Source organism: Coregonus lavaretus, assembly GCF_964263955.1.
Source record: "Coregonus lavaretus genome assembly, chromosome: 7".
Classification (NCBI taxonomy): domain Eukaryota; kingdom Metazoa; phylum Chordata; class Actinopteri; order Salmoniformes; family Salmonidae; genus Coregonus; species Coregonus lavaretus.
In genome coordinates, this window is record NC_139994.1 from 57,611,488 (window position 1) to 57,626,823 (window position 15,336).

At 43.8% G+C, this 15,336-nt stretch overlaps 1 protein-coding gene across 1 annotated transcript; it reads left to right on the forward strand.

Moving 5' to 3' along the window:
• The first annotated feature begins 484 nt into the window (after positions 1-484).
• On the forward strand, positions 485-11,810 carry LOC311131943 (coronin-1B-like). The gene is made up of 11 exons (XM_084165052.1): positions 485-565; positions 2,105-2,310; positions 3,001-3,123; positions 3,457-3,586; positions 5,071-5,252; positions 6,112-6,231; positions 8,366-8,470; positions 8,594-8,739; positions 8,956-9,013; positions 9,210-9,551; positions 9,819-11,810. The coding sequence occupies exons 2-11, from the start codon at positions 2,107-2,109 to the stop codon at positions 9,939-9,941; spliced, it is 1,533 nt and encodes a 510-aa protein (XP_084021178.1). The 5' UTR covers positions 485-565; positions 2,105-2,106; the 3' UTR covers positions 9,942-11,810.
• The last annotated feature ends 3,526 nt before the right edge of the window (positions 11,811-15,336 follow it).

Below are 15,336 nucleotides of genomic sequence, written 5' to 3' on the forward strand. Positions count from 1 at the left end.
GTATATGCCGTGAAAACAGTGTTTACTATGCGAAAACCTGGATGTGGGTGGGTCATACCTGAAGCAACAAGGGACAGGCACATCTGAGGGCCAGCTTTTGACGTGGTTAAATTATACCGACTTTTTACTTTTGCCATATATGTGCAAATAGACAGAATGTGTCATACACCCATAATCATTTCCAACACGTGTTATGCATTTCAGTCACCTGGGGGACATGCACACCTGAGTGCATCTATGGCCTGATATATGCTTCTGATGTGGTTCAACAGCTTTTTTTTTATGCCAACATGTAATGCCAATGTTGACGGAATACGTCACATACACACACATATTTACAACACTTGTTTAGCATTTCTGGTAGTACAGTAGGCCTTTGTATTTAGTGCAGCAAGCCAATCCAATAGGATACTGTTGAGTAATGCGATGGATACAACAACGCTACATCCACTATATCCTGCCAGGGGCGGAAGTCTGGAAGTCTGTTCCAAACAGTAATCATTCCAAGTTCCAACACGGAGTGTGAAGTGTCAGCATCTCTCCAGTCGCACGCCCATCATTCGTGGTAACCATTCTCTTGTTGTCGTCTACATTTTCATTTACCAATATTTTGACGCTTTTGACATGCTTGCTCAGGTTAAATATTGCACCATATATACGAATTTTTAACCAACTGGGTGGACAATAATTTTGCAGAAGAATTGTGCGCCGCGCGTCTTAATTTTTCTTGAGCGCTAATCATCACTTGTGTTTATTCATCTACAACAATTATTTCCTGCCATCGTGGTAGGTCGGCTGTGTAGCCGTCTCTCAAACATAGCAAAGGATTAAGTTACAGCTGGTGGCGGATTATTCTATTGCCTTCCTCTTGTCAAGGTCTAGTCTTCGGCCTTTAGCTTTTCCAATTGAGGTTGCCTGAAATCGAGGTACAGTAACTGAAAAAATGTCAATTTTGTTTCACTAAAACAGCTTGCTATTGTATTTACCTCGCCTAATCTCCTAAAACCTCGCATTGTCGAACCGCTTCTCCATCAGGTAGGGCAGGATACTTTTAGGCTATTTGTCGTATTACATTCCCGTAGTTGTATTTTGTGTCCTTTTATATGGGTATTTTCTGACCCACCTTTTCCATTAATGTTGATGCTGATAATAATGTGCACAGTGCATCTACAGTATTTGCAAACTACACCTACCACTCTCGGTGATATTCTTACATTCAAATGATCTGAATGCAAGCCAACATTTGTCACCTTCACGTTATTATAGCGTACTATTACACATGTTAACACCCTTGATTAGATGGATACTGTAGTGTCAACTGTAAAGCATTGGGTAGCACCCCCTCCCCTCTGTGGTCATCTCTAGCCCCCCCCCCACTGTTCTTTTTAGAACTGACTGACCCACATTATGGGAGAATTTGGCTGTTGCACATGATTTCCTTACTTCCTTATCCGCAGCCTTAACATTCATTAAATGTTACTGACTAGCTTAATATACATTTCTTTATTGGTCAGTGCCATATTGTGTACCCCTATCAGCTCGTATTGTTGATAGGGGTTTCACAGAAACAGGAAGAGACCATTTGTTTTAAGCTTGACTCTTGACATTGTAGCCTCCTTGAGGATGTTCTTGAAAGAACATGGCTCGAAAAGTTTTGGAACTCATAGGCATACCAGCTACCACGTGCCAATTAGTTTTGACTTGCAATAAGCAAAACTAGCACCACCAGAATTCAAATTAATTCTAACCGCCACTTGCATGTGAGTGTCTCATTTACATTTACGTCATTTAGCAGACGCTCTTATCCAGAGTGACTTACAAATAGGTGCATTCACCTTATAGCCAGTAGTACAACCACTTTACAATGTTTTTTTTTTTTTTAGGGGGGGGGGGGGGAGGGGGGTGGGTTGGGGTAAGGGGGGGGTAGAAGGATTACTTGTCTCAATATGTATTTCATGTGGTAGATGTATTGGAACATTTCTCGGTTGGGGTGTGGCTGCATAGGCTACATCATTAAATGTTGAGGATTAAAACCTCCACATCGATTTGTCAATGTTATTGCTTAGGGTGCATTATGGCTAACAAATAAGATCTCCCTCTTCAGTAATGTCGTTCCGAAGAGGCGTGGTCAGACAGAGCAAGTTCAGGCACGTTTTCGCACAGGCTTGGAAGGCGGAGCACTGCATCGATGATGTCCGAGTGTCCCGCGTCACATGGGACGGGCCCCTCTGCGCTGTGAACCCCAAATTCACCGCAGTCATCATCGAATCAGGCGGAGGAGGGGCCTTCCTCGTTCTGCCACTCAACAAGGTTCGTACTCGCCAATTTACATTTAAGCATCCAACCTCTCTCAGATTGAGGATAAGCATGGGATCAATACCCTAAAAGTGCCATCGTATTCCCGATGACCTACTGTTTTCGGGCAATTCCATGGGAATGGAATTATGCTGAGACTCAGATTTTTCACATAAAATATATATACCAAACAAAAACCATTGATTTCAAAGTTTAACAAACCATAGAACTCTATACAAAAGGAATACTTTAAAAAATGTACTCAGAACATTTTACAAAAACACATTCAGAGGAAGAACTGTGCAGATACAAAGTTTAGAATAAAACTGAGGGCGATTTTACCGTAATTCTGTTAGTTTTTCTAGTAAAAGTTACTTTTTTATTTTTATTTACTGTGTAAATTGTTCAAAGTAGTCATTGTGCATTGAGTTGTATGGTTTGTTCAACTTTGAAATCATGGTTTTTGTTTGGCAGACATTTTAAAGTGAAAAATCAGTCTCAGCATAATTCCGTTACTGTGGAATTGCTCTTACTCCACTGCCATTACTGGATGGGTTGTAGCAATATGTCAGCAACTCTGACCCACTAATTGGTTTCATGTAAAACAGTGGTTGGTGAGAAGTACTGAGATCTACCTCGGATGTTGTGACTTATCTGATGAAGAATTGTCACCAGGCCCACCTTACACCTGCTTCTTTCCCACAGAGTGGCAGGATTGACCAGGCCACTCCCACGGTCTGTGGACACGCAGCCCCGGTGCTGGACGTCCAGTGGTGTCCTCATGACGACAACATCATCGCCAGTGCCTCGGAGGACTGCACCGTAAAGGTGAGTGATGGGAACGTAGCTGCCCTCTAAAAAAGCAGCTTAAGCAGTTCACTGTAGTCTATGATAAAACGTTAAACCCTTGTCCAGATCTTTGCTTTGATTTAGGCGGATTGCTGGATTATAGTCATAAGTGTTCATTAAGGAGACATAGCAGATGCACTATTATATGATGGCATTATGTTGGCCTTATGATAGATGCACTACTATCCAGAGGGAATATCTGTGTTGAGAATGCTGCAGATACTGTCATATACAGTCATTGGTTAGGTCTATAGAGTAGAAACAAAGGGTCAGTTGTCAAAGTGTTGTCATTGGTTGTGTTGTCTATGACAGGTGTGGGAGATCCCTGATGGAGGGCTGACTGGGCCAATGACAGAGCCCGTAGTGACACTGGAGGGCCACAGCAAACGAGTGGGGATCCTGGCCTGGCACCCGACAGCCTTCAACATCCTCCTAACTGCAGGTAACCTCACCTATCTGCACCTCATTGTCTCACGTCAGATAGTGTGATCATAATGCCGTGGCCGTCTGAGAGAGGACAACGCATGGCAGAGGACAATGTCTGCACCTCAAATAGTGTATGTCTTTGGACTATCCAGCCCGGTAGCGATGCCTCTTGTATCAATGAATGTGTTGGTTAAAAGGCAAGGAAAGGTAGACATGGTAGGGGCACAATTTGATCCCCAGGTCCATGATGATGTGAGACCTCTTATGTTAGGACTTTTATTTTGATGGATAATAGCTCTGTAGTCTGAGAAAGAAGAAATTAGTGTTTTAAGAGGGAAGTGTTGCATGTTGTCACACTTACACCTGGAAATGTAGACATGCTGATACAGACACAGCTTGGTCACGAGTCAGGGTAGGATGTAGCTAGCTAGTTAGCCACCCATGTGTCGAACATTGGACCCTATGTGATTGCCAGAGAAAGCTAACATGTAGCAGGAAATGTAAATAGTGAGAGTCGAAGGACCGCTCTAAACGTACTGGAGAGGTGTTACATGACAGACGGTTCAATTCCCAATGCATTATACAAGCCAGGAATTGAGTTTCCTTCTCTTGCAATTAACAGCATGTGATTATTATTTGACCCTGCTGGTCATCTATGAACGTTTGTACATCTTGAAGAACGATCTGGCCTTAATGGCCATGTACTCTTATAATCTCCACCCGGCACAGCCAGAAAAGGACTGGCCACCCCTCAGAGCCTGGTTCCTCTCTAGGTTTCTTCCTAGGTTCCTGCCTAGGTTCCTGCCTTTCTAGGGAGTTTTTCCTAGCCTCTGTGCTTCTACTTCTGCATTGCTGTTTGGTGTTTTAGGCTGGGTTTCTGTATAAGCACTTTGTGACATCTGCTGATGTAAAAAGGGCTTTATAAATACATTTTATTTGAAGTGCTTTGCAAGTTTAAAGGAGAATGAGGTTAAGGTTAACATGAAACTAAAGAGGTTTCAAGAGGTCATGGGAAGGTTTCAAATGTTGAAAGCAATTTGATTTGTCTGTTTGTCTGCGTTACTTAGGATGTTATGTCTATTTGCATGCTTTTCATATACAAATTTGATTGCGTCCATACGACATTTGCGTTTACGTTTTAGTTGTCTGTGAACTCTGTTTTTAAAAGTACAGATAACTACTGCACACATGATTTTACCTCTGCACATTTGTTGTGGTTGACGTCTTAGTTTACCAAGATTGGTAGTGTGCATGTTAACCCTCTACTGTAAACTTTTTGTCTGTGCTTTCCTAGATGTTGTGTATATGTCTGTTTTGACTGTTGCATCTCTTCTTTATTCTCTCTCCCTCTCGCTTGCTCTCTGTGTGTCTCTCTCTCTCTCTCTCTCTCTCTCTCTCTCTCTCTCTCTCTCTCTCTCTCTCTCTCTCTCTCTCTCTCTCTCTCTCTCTCTCTCTCTCTCTCTCTCTCTCTCTCTCTCTCTCTCTCTCTCTCTCTCTCAGGCTGTGATAACCTGGTGTGTGTGTGGGATGTGGGCACGGGGGAGCTGGTGTACCAGATAGGCGATGCCCACCCCGACCTGATCTACAGCGTGAGCTGGAACCGGGACGGCAGTGCCATCTGCACCGTGTGCAAGGACAAGGCGCTGCGTGTCATCGACCCACGACGGGGCACCGTCCTCAAGGTGAGTCCCGTCTGTCCCATGTAGTATGACACACCCATGCAAATGAATGGAAATAAGTCGTACAGAGATTTAGATAAAATGACGAGATACCTATGTCTCCACCTTAACAATGGGATTCGTTGTCCACAGAGCGGAACGGCGGGCTGTCAAGCTCCCGTCTATTCCTCTCTTTGGATTGATGGATACATTTAGTTATTTTAATACTTTTTTGAATATTCGATTAGGGATGTTGACGTCAACCACCTGTATTCAATGGAGAGAGATGCTATGCTACTAGCCACATGTCATGAATATGCATAGCCATCTCGAGATAATTCTGATATATATATATATATATATATATATATATATAAATATATATATATTTTTTTTTTGCAGTGATGTCACATGTCCTACTTATATCATTACGCTCGTAACAACCTAAGTATTACTAAACTTCTATTAGCTCAAATAAACCTCACGTAGCAAATAAGCCATTACATTTTTTGTTGACCAAATTCGACACTCATTGACCTCCATACAAAAACTCCTGGCTTGTTGAGCGAAAGAAACGAAACAAATTTGTCTGGAGAAGACAGATTTTTTTGCTCAGCTGTCCCTCTCACTTTGCCTTTTCCTCTGGTCTTTAGTACCAATAACAGTACAACTTTACTGTCCTTCAAGGGGAAATTCACCAACACAAAGTGGACTGTAACACATAAACTCTCCACTGCTTAAGAAAATATCCTGCTTATGAAAGAAAATATGATTCAGCCAAATCCCCCAAATAATGTATATTGTATACGTTTGTATGAACTCTACCTTCTGTACATATGACTTTTGACATTGACTCTACCTACCACTTGTTGCTGTGTCTCAGGTGAAAGAGAAGGTCCACGACGGCACCAGGCCCATGAGGGCCGTGTTCCTCTCCGACGGGAAGATCCTGACCACAGGCTTCAGCCGCATGAGTGAAAGGCAGCTAGCCTTGTGGGATACGGTATGTCGGCTGGATGGATACATTTCATATACACTGAGGACACCAAACATTAGGAACACTTTCCTAATATTGAGTTGCACCCCCCCCCTTTTGCCCTCAGAAGAGCCTAAATTTGTCGGCGCATGAACTCTACAAGGTGTCAAGCGTTCCACAGGGATGCTGGACTATGTTGACTCCAATGCTTCCCACAGTTGTGTCAAGTTGGCTGGATGTCCTTTGGGTGGTGGACCATTCTTGATACACACAGGAAATTGTTGAGTTTGAAAAACCCAGCAGTGTTGCAGCTCTTGACACAAACCGGTGCGCCTGGCACCTACTGCCATACCCTGTTCAAGGGCACTTAAATATTTTGTCTTGCCCATTCACCATATGAATGGCACACATACACAATCCATGTCTCAATTGTCTCAAGGCTTAACAATCCGTCTTTAACCGGTCTCCTCCCCTTCATCTACACGGATTGAAGTGGATTTAACAAGAAACATCAATAAGGGATCATAGCTTTCACCTGGATTCACCTGGTCAGTCTATGTCATGGAAAGAGCAGGTGTTCCTAATGTTTTGTACACTCAGTGTACATGACCTTGTTGAGTCTTATGGGAGTGTATGGTAGAGGAGTGTGTTGTGCTGAGGTGTCATGACAGTACAGGTCAGCCCTGTTTATTTTCCCTTGACGCAGCACCTAGGGGTTCAATACACACACTTACCAAGTGGTGGGAGCTAAATAAACACTGGAACTGTAAACAGTGGAATCTTCATAGTGCCTTGGAAAGGTAGCTAGATCAACAGGTTCAGCTGCTACGTGTTCAGCCAGGCGCAGCAGTGACGTACATTATCAGCATGAGATTAAATACATTCAAATCCAAGCTCATAGTTTCAGGTTTTATTAGTCGTAAAGGATACACATGGTATACACCGTCCAATGAAATGCTTACGTTTAGGTTCCTTCTCGACAATGCGACAACAATAAGAAATAATAAAAGATAAGAATACGAACATAAAGTAAATGGCAGTAGAATAGAATAAACATTTTAGCATCAGTATAATACAGGAAGGCACAATTTATAGTCCAATATTTACACCTGTATCAGGGAAGGGGGGATTGGGGGGAAATGTTAACATTTGTTAGCATTACAGTGGGGGGGAAATGTTAACATTTGTTAGCATTACAGTGGGGGGGAAATGTTAACATTTGTTAGCATTACAGTGGGGGGGAAATGTTTAAATTTGGCAGTATTAGCAATAGTAAATACGAGTCTGGTAGCAGCGCGTGCGTGAATGAGTAAGTGATTGCACTCAGACCTCATGCTCCGATACAGTCTGCCTGACGGTAAGGGAGTGAACAGCTCGTGGCTGAGGTGTGTGGGGTCCTTGATGCTGCGTGACTTCCTCAGGCACTGTTTCAGGTAGATGTCCTGGATGGGTGGGAACACAGCCCCAGTGATGTCCTGGATGGGTGGGAACACAGCCCCAGTGATGTACTGGGCCCTCTTCACCACCCGCTGGAGGGCCTTGCGGTCGTGGACAGAGCAATTCCTGTACCAGGCCGGTCAGGATGCTCTCGATGGTGCAGCGGTAGTATTTGGAGAGGACCCGGGTGTTGTTGGTCCATGTCAAATCATAGGTGATGTGTACGCAGAGGAACTTAAAAATGCTGACTCTTTCTACTGCAGTCCCGTTGATGTTGTTCGGGGGCTTGTTCTCTCCTCTGCTTCCTGAAGTCAACAATCAACTCCTTTGTTTTGCTGACGTTGAGGGAGAGGTTGTTGTCCTGGCAACACAATGCCAGTTCACTTACCTCCTCCCTATAGGCTGACTCATTGTTGTTGGGATCAGGCCTACAACCGTGGTGTCGTCAGCAAACTTGATGATGGAGTCGGTGTCGTGCAAAGCCACGCAGTCGTGGGTGAACAGGAGGTACAGCAGAGGGCTGGGGACACACCCCTGGGGGGCCCCTGTGTTAAATCACTGTGGAGGAGGTGTTGTTGCCAATCCTCACAGCCTGTGGTCTTCCCGTCAGGGCTCTGCATTTGGTGACGAGCTTGTAGGGAACAATTAGTATTGAATACTGAACTGTAGTCAATGAACAGCATTCTCTCATGCAGATGTTCTAATTATGGTATGTGTGTTGCAGAGTGATATGTCTGAGCCAATGGCAGTGCAGGAGATGGACACCAGTAACGGTGTTCTCCTTCCCTACTACGACCCTGACACTAACATGGTCTACCTGTGTGGAAAGGTACAGTACATCCATTTCCTTCAACACTTTCAACAATTTCTGCTGGCGGCATATGATCGGATTAGAAGATCTCCCCCCTCCGGATGTTTGGTTCAGTCCCATTTATCTGTTGATCACTCTCAGGGGGACTGCACCATCCGGTACTTTGAGGTGACGGATGAATCGCCTTACGTCCATTTCCTCAGCCTGTACAGCAGCAAAGAGCCCCAGCGAGGAGCAGGCTTTCTCAGCAAGAGGGGTGTGGACGTCAACAAGTGTGAGATAGCCAGGTGAACAGGTTTTTCAGCGTGTCTTCATGGTTGTTAGTTTAATTCTTCCTCTGTGTATTTATACCCTTTGTTCTGTTTTTCACCCCTCCTCTCCCCCTTTCATGCCCTCCCACTGTAATTCATTTCTATCTTTCTTTCTTTCACTCTCTTTCATTCTCTTTCATTCATTCACTTTTTCATTCACTCTCTCTGTCTCCTCTCTCTCGCATATTGCAGGTTCTACAAATTGCATGAGAGGAAAGTAGAGCCCATTTCTATGACAGTACCACGGAAGGTAAACCATGCATTTCGAAACAAAGACATTTGAAGTCTAAGGACTAAGGCCATATTCCAATAGCCACACTAGCATCCCACATAGAATCCATGCCCAAAACATGACATTCTACTAAGTGGCATGTTAATGTGGATATTGGAACAGGGAGTTTTATTTAAACCACCCTCTCCCCCTCCCCTCTCTCTTGCCTCCTCAGTCAGACCTGTTCCAGGGGGACCTGTACCCGGACACGGCCGGTGTGGAGCCCTCCCTCCTGGCCGAGGACTGGATCGCTGGGCAGGACGCGCCGCCCCTGCTTGTCTCTCTGAGCGGGGGCTACGCTGGCGCCCCCTCCAAGCACAGAGACAACCTCAGGAACAAGCCCAAGCTGCTGTCACAGGGCTCCGGGAAGGATTCTTCCCCAGTCCCCCAGCAGGCCGCCTCGCCCACGGCAACCACCACCACCGCCGTCACCAGGGAAATGGAGAGCGAGGGGGTGGGGGTGGTGCAGCAGAGGGTTACTCAAGGAGAAGGAGCATCCGATAGGGTGAAAAGAGAGGTGAGAATGTAGTTTGGGTATGGCAGTAAGCATAGCAGGGCTGTATTCACTAGTGCACACTGTAGCAAAACGTTTTATAACGAGAGTTTCTTATTGCTCAAGTTCAGGTTGTCTCCCTTAGAGAAATAGGTATGAGTATGGACATAGAAGTGCCAGAAAAGTGACGATTTAGGATGTCATCATGTATGTGACTGCATTCTCCCTCTTCACCTCCCTCTCGCCCCTTCCTTCATCCATCCATCCCTCCATCCCTCTCCCCCGCTCCAGGAGGAGGTGCTGAGCGAGGTGCTAGCGGAGGTGAAGGCCCTGCGTTCAGTGGTCTTGGCCCAGGGCCAGAGGATCGAGCTGCTGGAGAGGCAGCTGGTCCGCATTGAGGACGGGGACGTCTGATTGGCAGAGGGGCGTCACCACTACACCCAAAGGGCATTCTTACTAAGACTCCATAGACCATAGCCTTACTAGAATCAACAGCAGTACCTTAAGCTGTTTGGGAGTGGGATGATGTAGTGAAGTATAGCTCAGTGACTAACTGTGTGAATCACAGAGGGGTTGAGAATAAGGTGAATTATTATAGTGAAGGTGTGCAGAGACCAATTTGGATTCTGTGGGTGAATCTAAATGGTGTTTTCTTGTTACCACGCGTCCTCTCTCCTCGCCTTCTCAAAACGCATTTGTAGAGCAAGTCAGAGGTTCCTCCCCTCGGACCTTCTCTTCCAATGGGTTTTTGAGAAGGAAGCGAGGAGAGAGGATGCGAGGAGTCACGGAAATACAATTGAGATGCACCCTACAACTCTTTAGATGCTGCTTCAGTTAGATAGCAGGTGATACAGGATGAATGGAGATCATCTGCATAGGACTTCCATACTGCAGTAAGATATGTCTCCGGGTTTTATAAAGGTGCATCGATGGTGACACTATTTGAAGGTGTATCACTACAAAACTTAAGACATGCAGAATCAATTGTAGCCTACTCACGAATCCTTATGCCAGTATGACATCTGGCACAAAGGTCTATTATGTTAATTTGGCACATTTACAAAATGGCACATCTTTAGATTGCCAGATCATTTACAGTTGCTGTGTTCATTGAAGCACTCACATTGTGAATCCATTAGGGATTGTTTCAGCAGGTAGTTACAGCTGCTAATCATGATGTCATATCCATTTTATTATTAATACTTATACATTTGTACATGTATGGCTTTATACATTGGCTTTATTCATTACCATCATAGGAATCTATTACCCTACAATCAGACCATTGGTATTATCAATATAATTGTATATGCTAATATCGCTATACTGTTTACAAAACTGCGCTGGTTCATTGCGATTGGATAAGTTGTATTGAATTGTGCTGTATTGCGCCTATATTGACATATAAAGAAAAACAGGTCGGTCAATTTCCAAAAAGCGCTTTTTCTTACAAATTATGTGAAGGACGTGAGTTGAAGGAGGTAGTTTAAAAACATTCCCATGTATGTTAATCTCTTTTTGGGTGATTTTTGTAAGTATTTTTTTTTTTTTACCTTAGAGAAGGTAACACTTAATTTGTGCTCTCCAATTTAAAAGTTGTCTTAGGTGAACACAGCAACATGCAGTATCATTTGTCACAAAGGGTTATAAACTCCAATGACAGCTTATAACAGGGTTCAAGTTAAGTGTTACCTCAGAGAATGTTTTCCAAGCAGAACAAACATAATATGATACCATTAAAAACATAGCAGTTCTATGAGTGTCACGAGGCATAGAACTTAAAACGTTACAATGATTTTTTTTATTTTTTTTTTTTTATTTTTTTTTACTGTGTGAATTATGTAATCTAAGTCTGTAGAACCTAATAGACTAATGTAGCAGCAGCTGTTGTGTTTCTATTTGAAGATGGGAAAGAAAGGGCATACGATGCTCGACTGTTGGACGGAACTGAAAAATAATAGTTCACTGTGTTACATTTAGATTTATCAGCAGTTTATACCTCATCCCTTTGCAGCCTCGGATACAGTTCACATATAGCCTGGTCCCAGATCTGTTTTAGGCTGTATTGTCGACAATGACTACAGGAGTTGGCGAGACAGCACAAACAGTTCTGGGACCAGGTTAGTTCACATCGGGCTCATCACGTGATTATTTTATTTACTTGATTAATATTTCTGTATGCACTGTCATACTACACATCATGTTATGTGTGTGGTTGTGAACCAATAGGTGATGAAAATGACTCCACTGTGAGAATCTTCCAATAAACACTCCTTCCTCTTTTGCATTGTGGAACAGTCACTTAGTAAGCCTCACGGGCCACATTTCAGGAAGTCATAGCTGTCATTGAAATGACTGAGTAAGCCAGTGTATTGACACACACCAAAAATAGGAAAGTGAACAAACAGAATATATTCTACCAGTAGTACAATTATTTAGTTTCATAGCAAACACACGAGTGGTTATTATCTTGTGTTATCATACACTGTGTAACCCAGTGGTTATCATCTTATGTTATCATACACTGTGTAACCCAGTGGTTATCTTGTTATCATACACTGTAACCCAGTGGTTATCTTGTTATCATACACTGTAACCCAGTGGTTATCATCTTGTGTTATCATACACTGTGTAACCCAGTGGTTATCATCTTGTGTTATCATACAGGGTAAGCATGCTCCTGAAGCTTATCTGATTGGTTCCTCAACTCTGAGAAAAGAGAATACTCTGAGAAAAGGGCTTTGGATAGAATAACTCAATTAAATTGTGCATTAGAAATGGACAATCAAGTTCAGTCCTCCCACAACATAAAAGCTAAAATTACATACATTAAAATCAATTAATAGGTAGTCCTCTTAGTAGGTTTGAAGCATATAGATTAATACTGTATCTATCTTTATGGTTCCCCAGTAGTTTCTGGTGTTGTGTTTGTACTAGCCAGTGGGTCACATAACAGGATGTGGTCCAAGGCTGAAAGTGCATCAGCTCGGAGTCTCTTTTGAACCTGCCCGTGTTCCACCACTCACTTCCTGCCTCTGGGCTCTGCAGTGTCTGTCAGCCTAGTGGTTCTGCACTGCTTCAACTCTTACCATACAGTGCATTCGGAAAGTATTCAGACCCCTTCACCTTTTCCACATCTTGTTACGTTACAGCCTTTTTCTAAACTTTATTAAATTGGTTTTTTCCCTCATCAATCTACACACAATACCACATAATGACAAAGCAAAAACTGTTTTTTAGAAATGTTTGCTAATTTATAAAAAATCAAAAATGTAAATATCACATTTACATAAGTATTCAGACCCTTTACTCAGTACTTTGTTGAGGCACCTTTGGCAGCGATTACAGCCTTGCGTCTTCTTGGGTATGACACTACAAGCTTGGCACACCTGTATTTGGGGATTTGCTCCCATTCTTCTCTGCAGATCCTCTCAAGCTCTGTCAGGTTGGATGGGGAGCGTCGCTGCACAGCTATTTTCAGGTCTCTCCAGAGATGTTTGATCAGGTTCAAGTCCGGGCTCTGGCTCGGCCACTCAAGGACATTCAGAGACTTGTCCCGAAGCCACTCCTGCGTTGTCTTGGCTGAATGCTTAGGGTCGTTGTCCTGTTGGAAGGTGAACCTTCGCCCCAGTCTGAGGTCCTGAGTGCTCTGGAGCAGGTTTTCATCAACTATCTCTGTACTTTGCTCCGTTCATCCTTCCCTCGATCCTGACTAGTCTCTCAGTCTCTGCTGCTGAAAAACATCCCCACAGCATGATGCTGCCACCACCATGCTTCACCGTAGGGATGGTATTGGCCAGGTGACAAGCGGTGACTAGTCTCCTCCAGACGTGACATTTGGCTTTCAGGCCAAAGAGTTCAATCTTGGGCTTCATCAGACCAGATAATCTTGTTTCTCATGATCTGAGAGTCCTTTAGGTGCCTTTTGGCAAACTACAAGCGGCCTGTCATGTGCCTTTTACTGAGGAGTGGCTTCCATCTGGCCACTCTACCATAAATGCCTGATTGGTGGAGTGCTGCAGAGATGTTTGTCCTTCTGGAAGGTTCTCCCATCTCCACAGAGGAACTCACCTCCCTGACCAAGGCCCTTCTCCCCCGATTGCTCAGTTTGGCCGGGTGGCCAGCTCTAGGAAGAGTCTTGGTGGTTCCAAACTTCTTCCATTTAAGAATGATGTTCTTGGGGACCTTCAATGCTGCTGACCTTCCCCAGATCCGTGACTCGACACAATCCTGTCTTGGAGCTCTACGGACAATTCCTTCGACCTCATGGCTTGGTTTTTGCTCTGACATGCACTGTCAACTGTGGGACCTTATATAGACAGGTGTGTGCCTTTCCAAATCATGTCCAAACAATTGAATTTACCACAGGTGGACTCCAATCAAGTTGTAGAAACATCTGAAGGATGATCAATGGAAACAGGATGCACCTGAGCTCAATTTCGAGTCTCATAGCAAAGGGTCTGAATAGTTATGTAAATAAGGTATATATTTTTAATTTCTTACCAGTTTTCGCTTTGTCATTATGGGGTATTGTGTGTAGATTGATGAGGAACGAGTTTGGGAAACCCTGATATAACTGATATCACTTGCTCTTTAGAGTGCGAGCTGCTTTTATAAGAGTTGGTGTTCATTAGCAGAATCACTAGGTCCAGTTTGGTTCAGCCACTCTGTGTTCATTGGACTGTATGTATCTGTGAACCTTGAACTTTGCAGGTACAGTATGTTGATGGGTGGGTTCCTTTAGTGACATCAACCCTCCATGGTTGTACAAATCAATTCCATAGAACATTTTCTTGTGTCTATTTTCAAAGGATGAAGCTAAGAGCATTAACAACTTCATAGTTAAAAACACTATAACAATGGAAGAAAATGAAATGTATTCCACAAGAACCTATATCACTCCCTAAAAACAAAATCCAATGGAACAATCCATTTTCAGAATGCACAGATAAATTGGTCCAGATGGACAATTAGGTGAAGGATCTTTTAAACTAACAAAAAGAGTTCTACAAGCAGTTGTTATGACAACAACAAAAGTGTTTTGTCCAAATACTGGTGGAGTCAACTAATAAAACAATGGACGACCTGACCAGAGAGGTCCAAGACCTGAAGAACAGTTTGCAGTTCTCCCAGGGTCAGCTCGATGAGTTTAAACAGGAGAACGGCAAGATGACAGCAATCTCTAAGTCATTGAGAGAGGACGTCAGTTCTGTGTGTGATTCCCTGATCATAATGACGGATAAATCAGATTATCTCGAGGTACAATCAAGGCGGAACAACATGGTTGTGGATGGGGACAAAGTGAGGGAAATTATCTTGGAGAAATTGAAGATAGACCAGAGGAAGATTGAGGTGGAGCACGCCCACAGAACTGGAAAACCCACCACCGGCCCAGGTGACAGGCCCAGGCCGATAGTGGTCAAGTTCCTGAGGTTCAAGGACAAGGTAGCTGTTCTGGAAAGAGCCAAAAACTTGAGAGGAACGTATATCTTTCTCAACGAGGACTATCCTGAAGCTGTGTGCCAGAAGAGGAAAGAACTTATCCCAGCCATGAAAGCTGCCAGAGCGCGAGGGGACATTGCTTACATCCGCTTTGACAGGCTCATTGTCCACCCTCCCTCCCAAAAGCCTGGAAGGGATGAGAGAGCCAAGCCTATGGGTTTGTAGCTTCAACCCCGCAGCACACACCACACTTACACACACCAATTGATTAATGGACTGCTGAATGTATATTATTTTCTTGATTTATTTGCTATTTTCCATATTATGTCTATCTCTGATAAGATACCCAGGAAAGGGCTGAAAATAG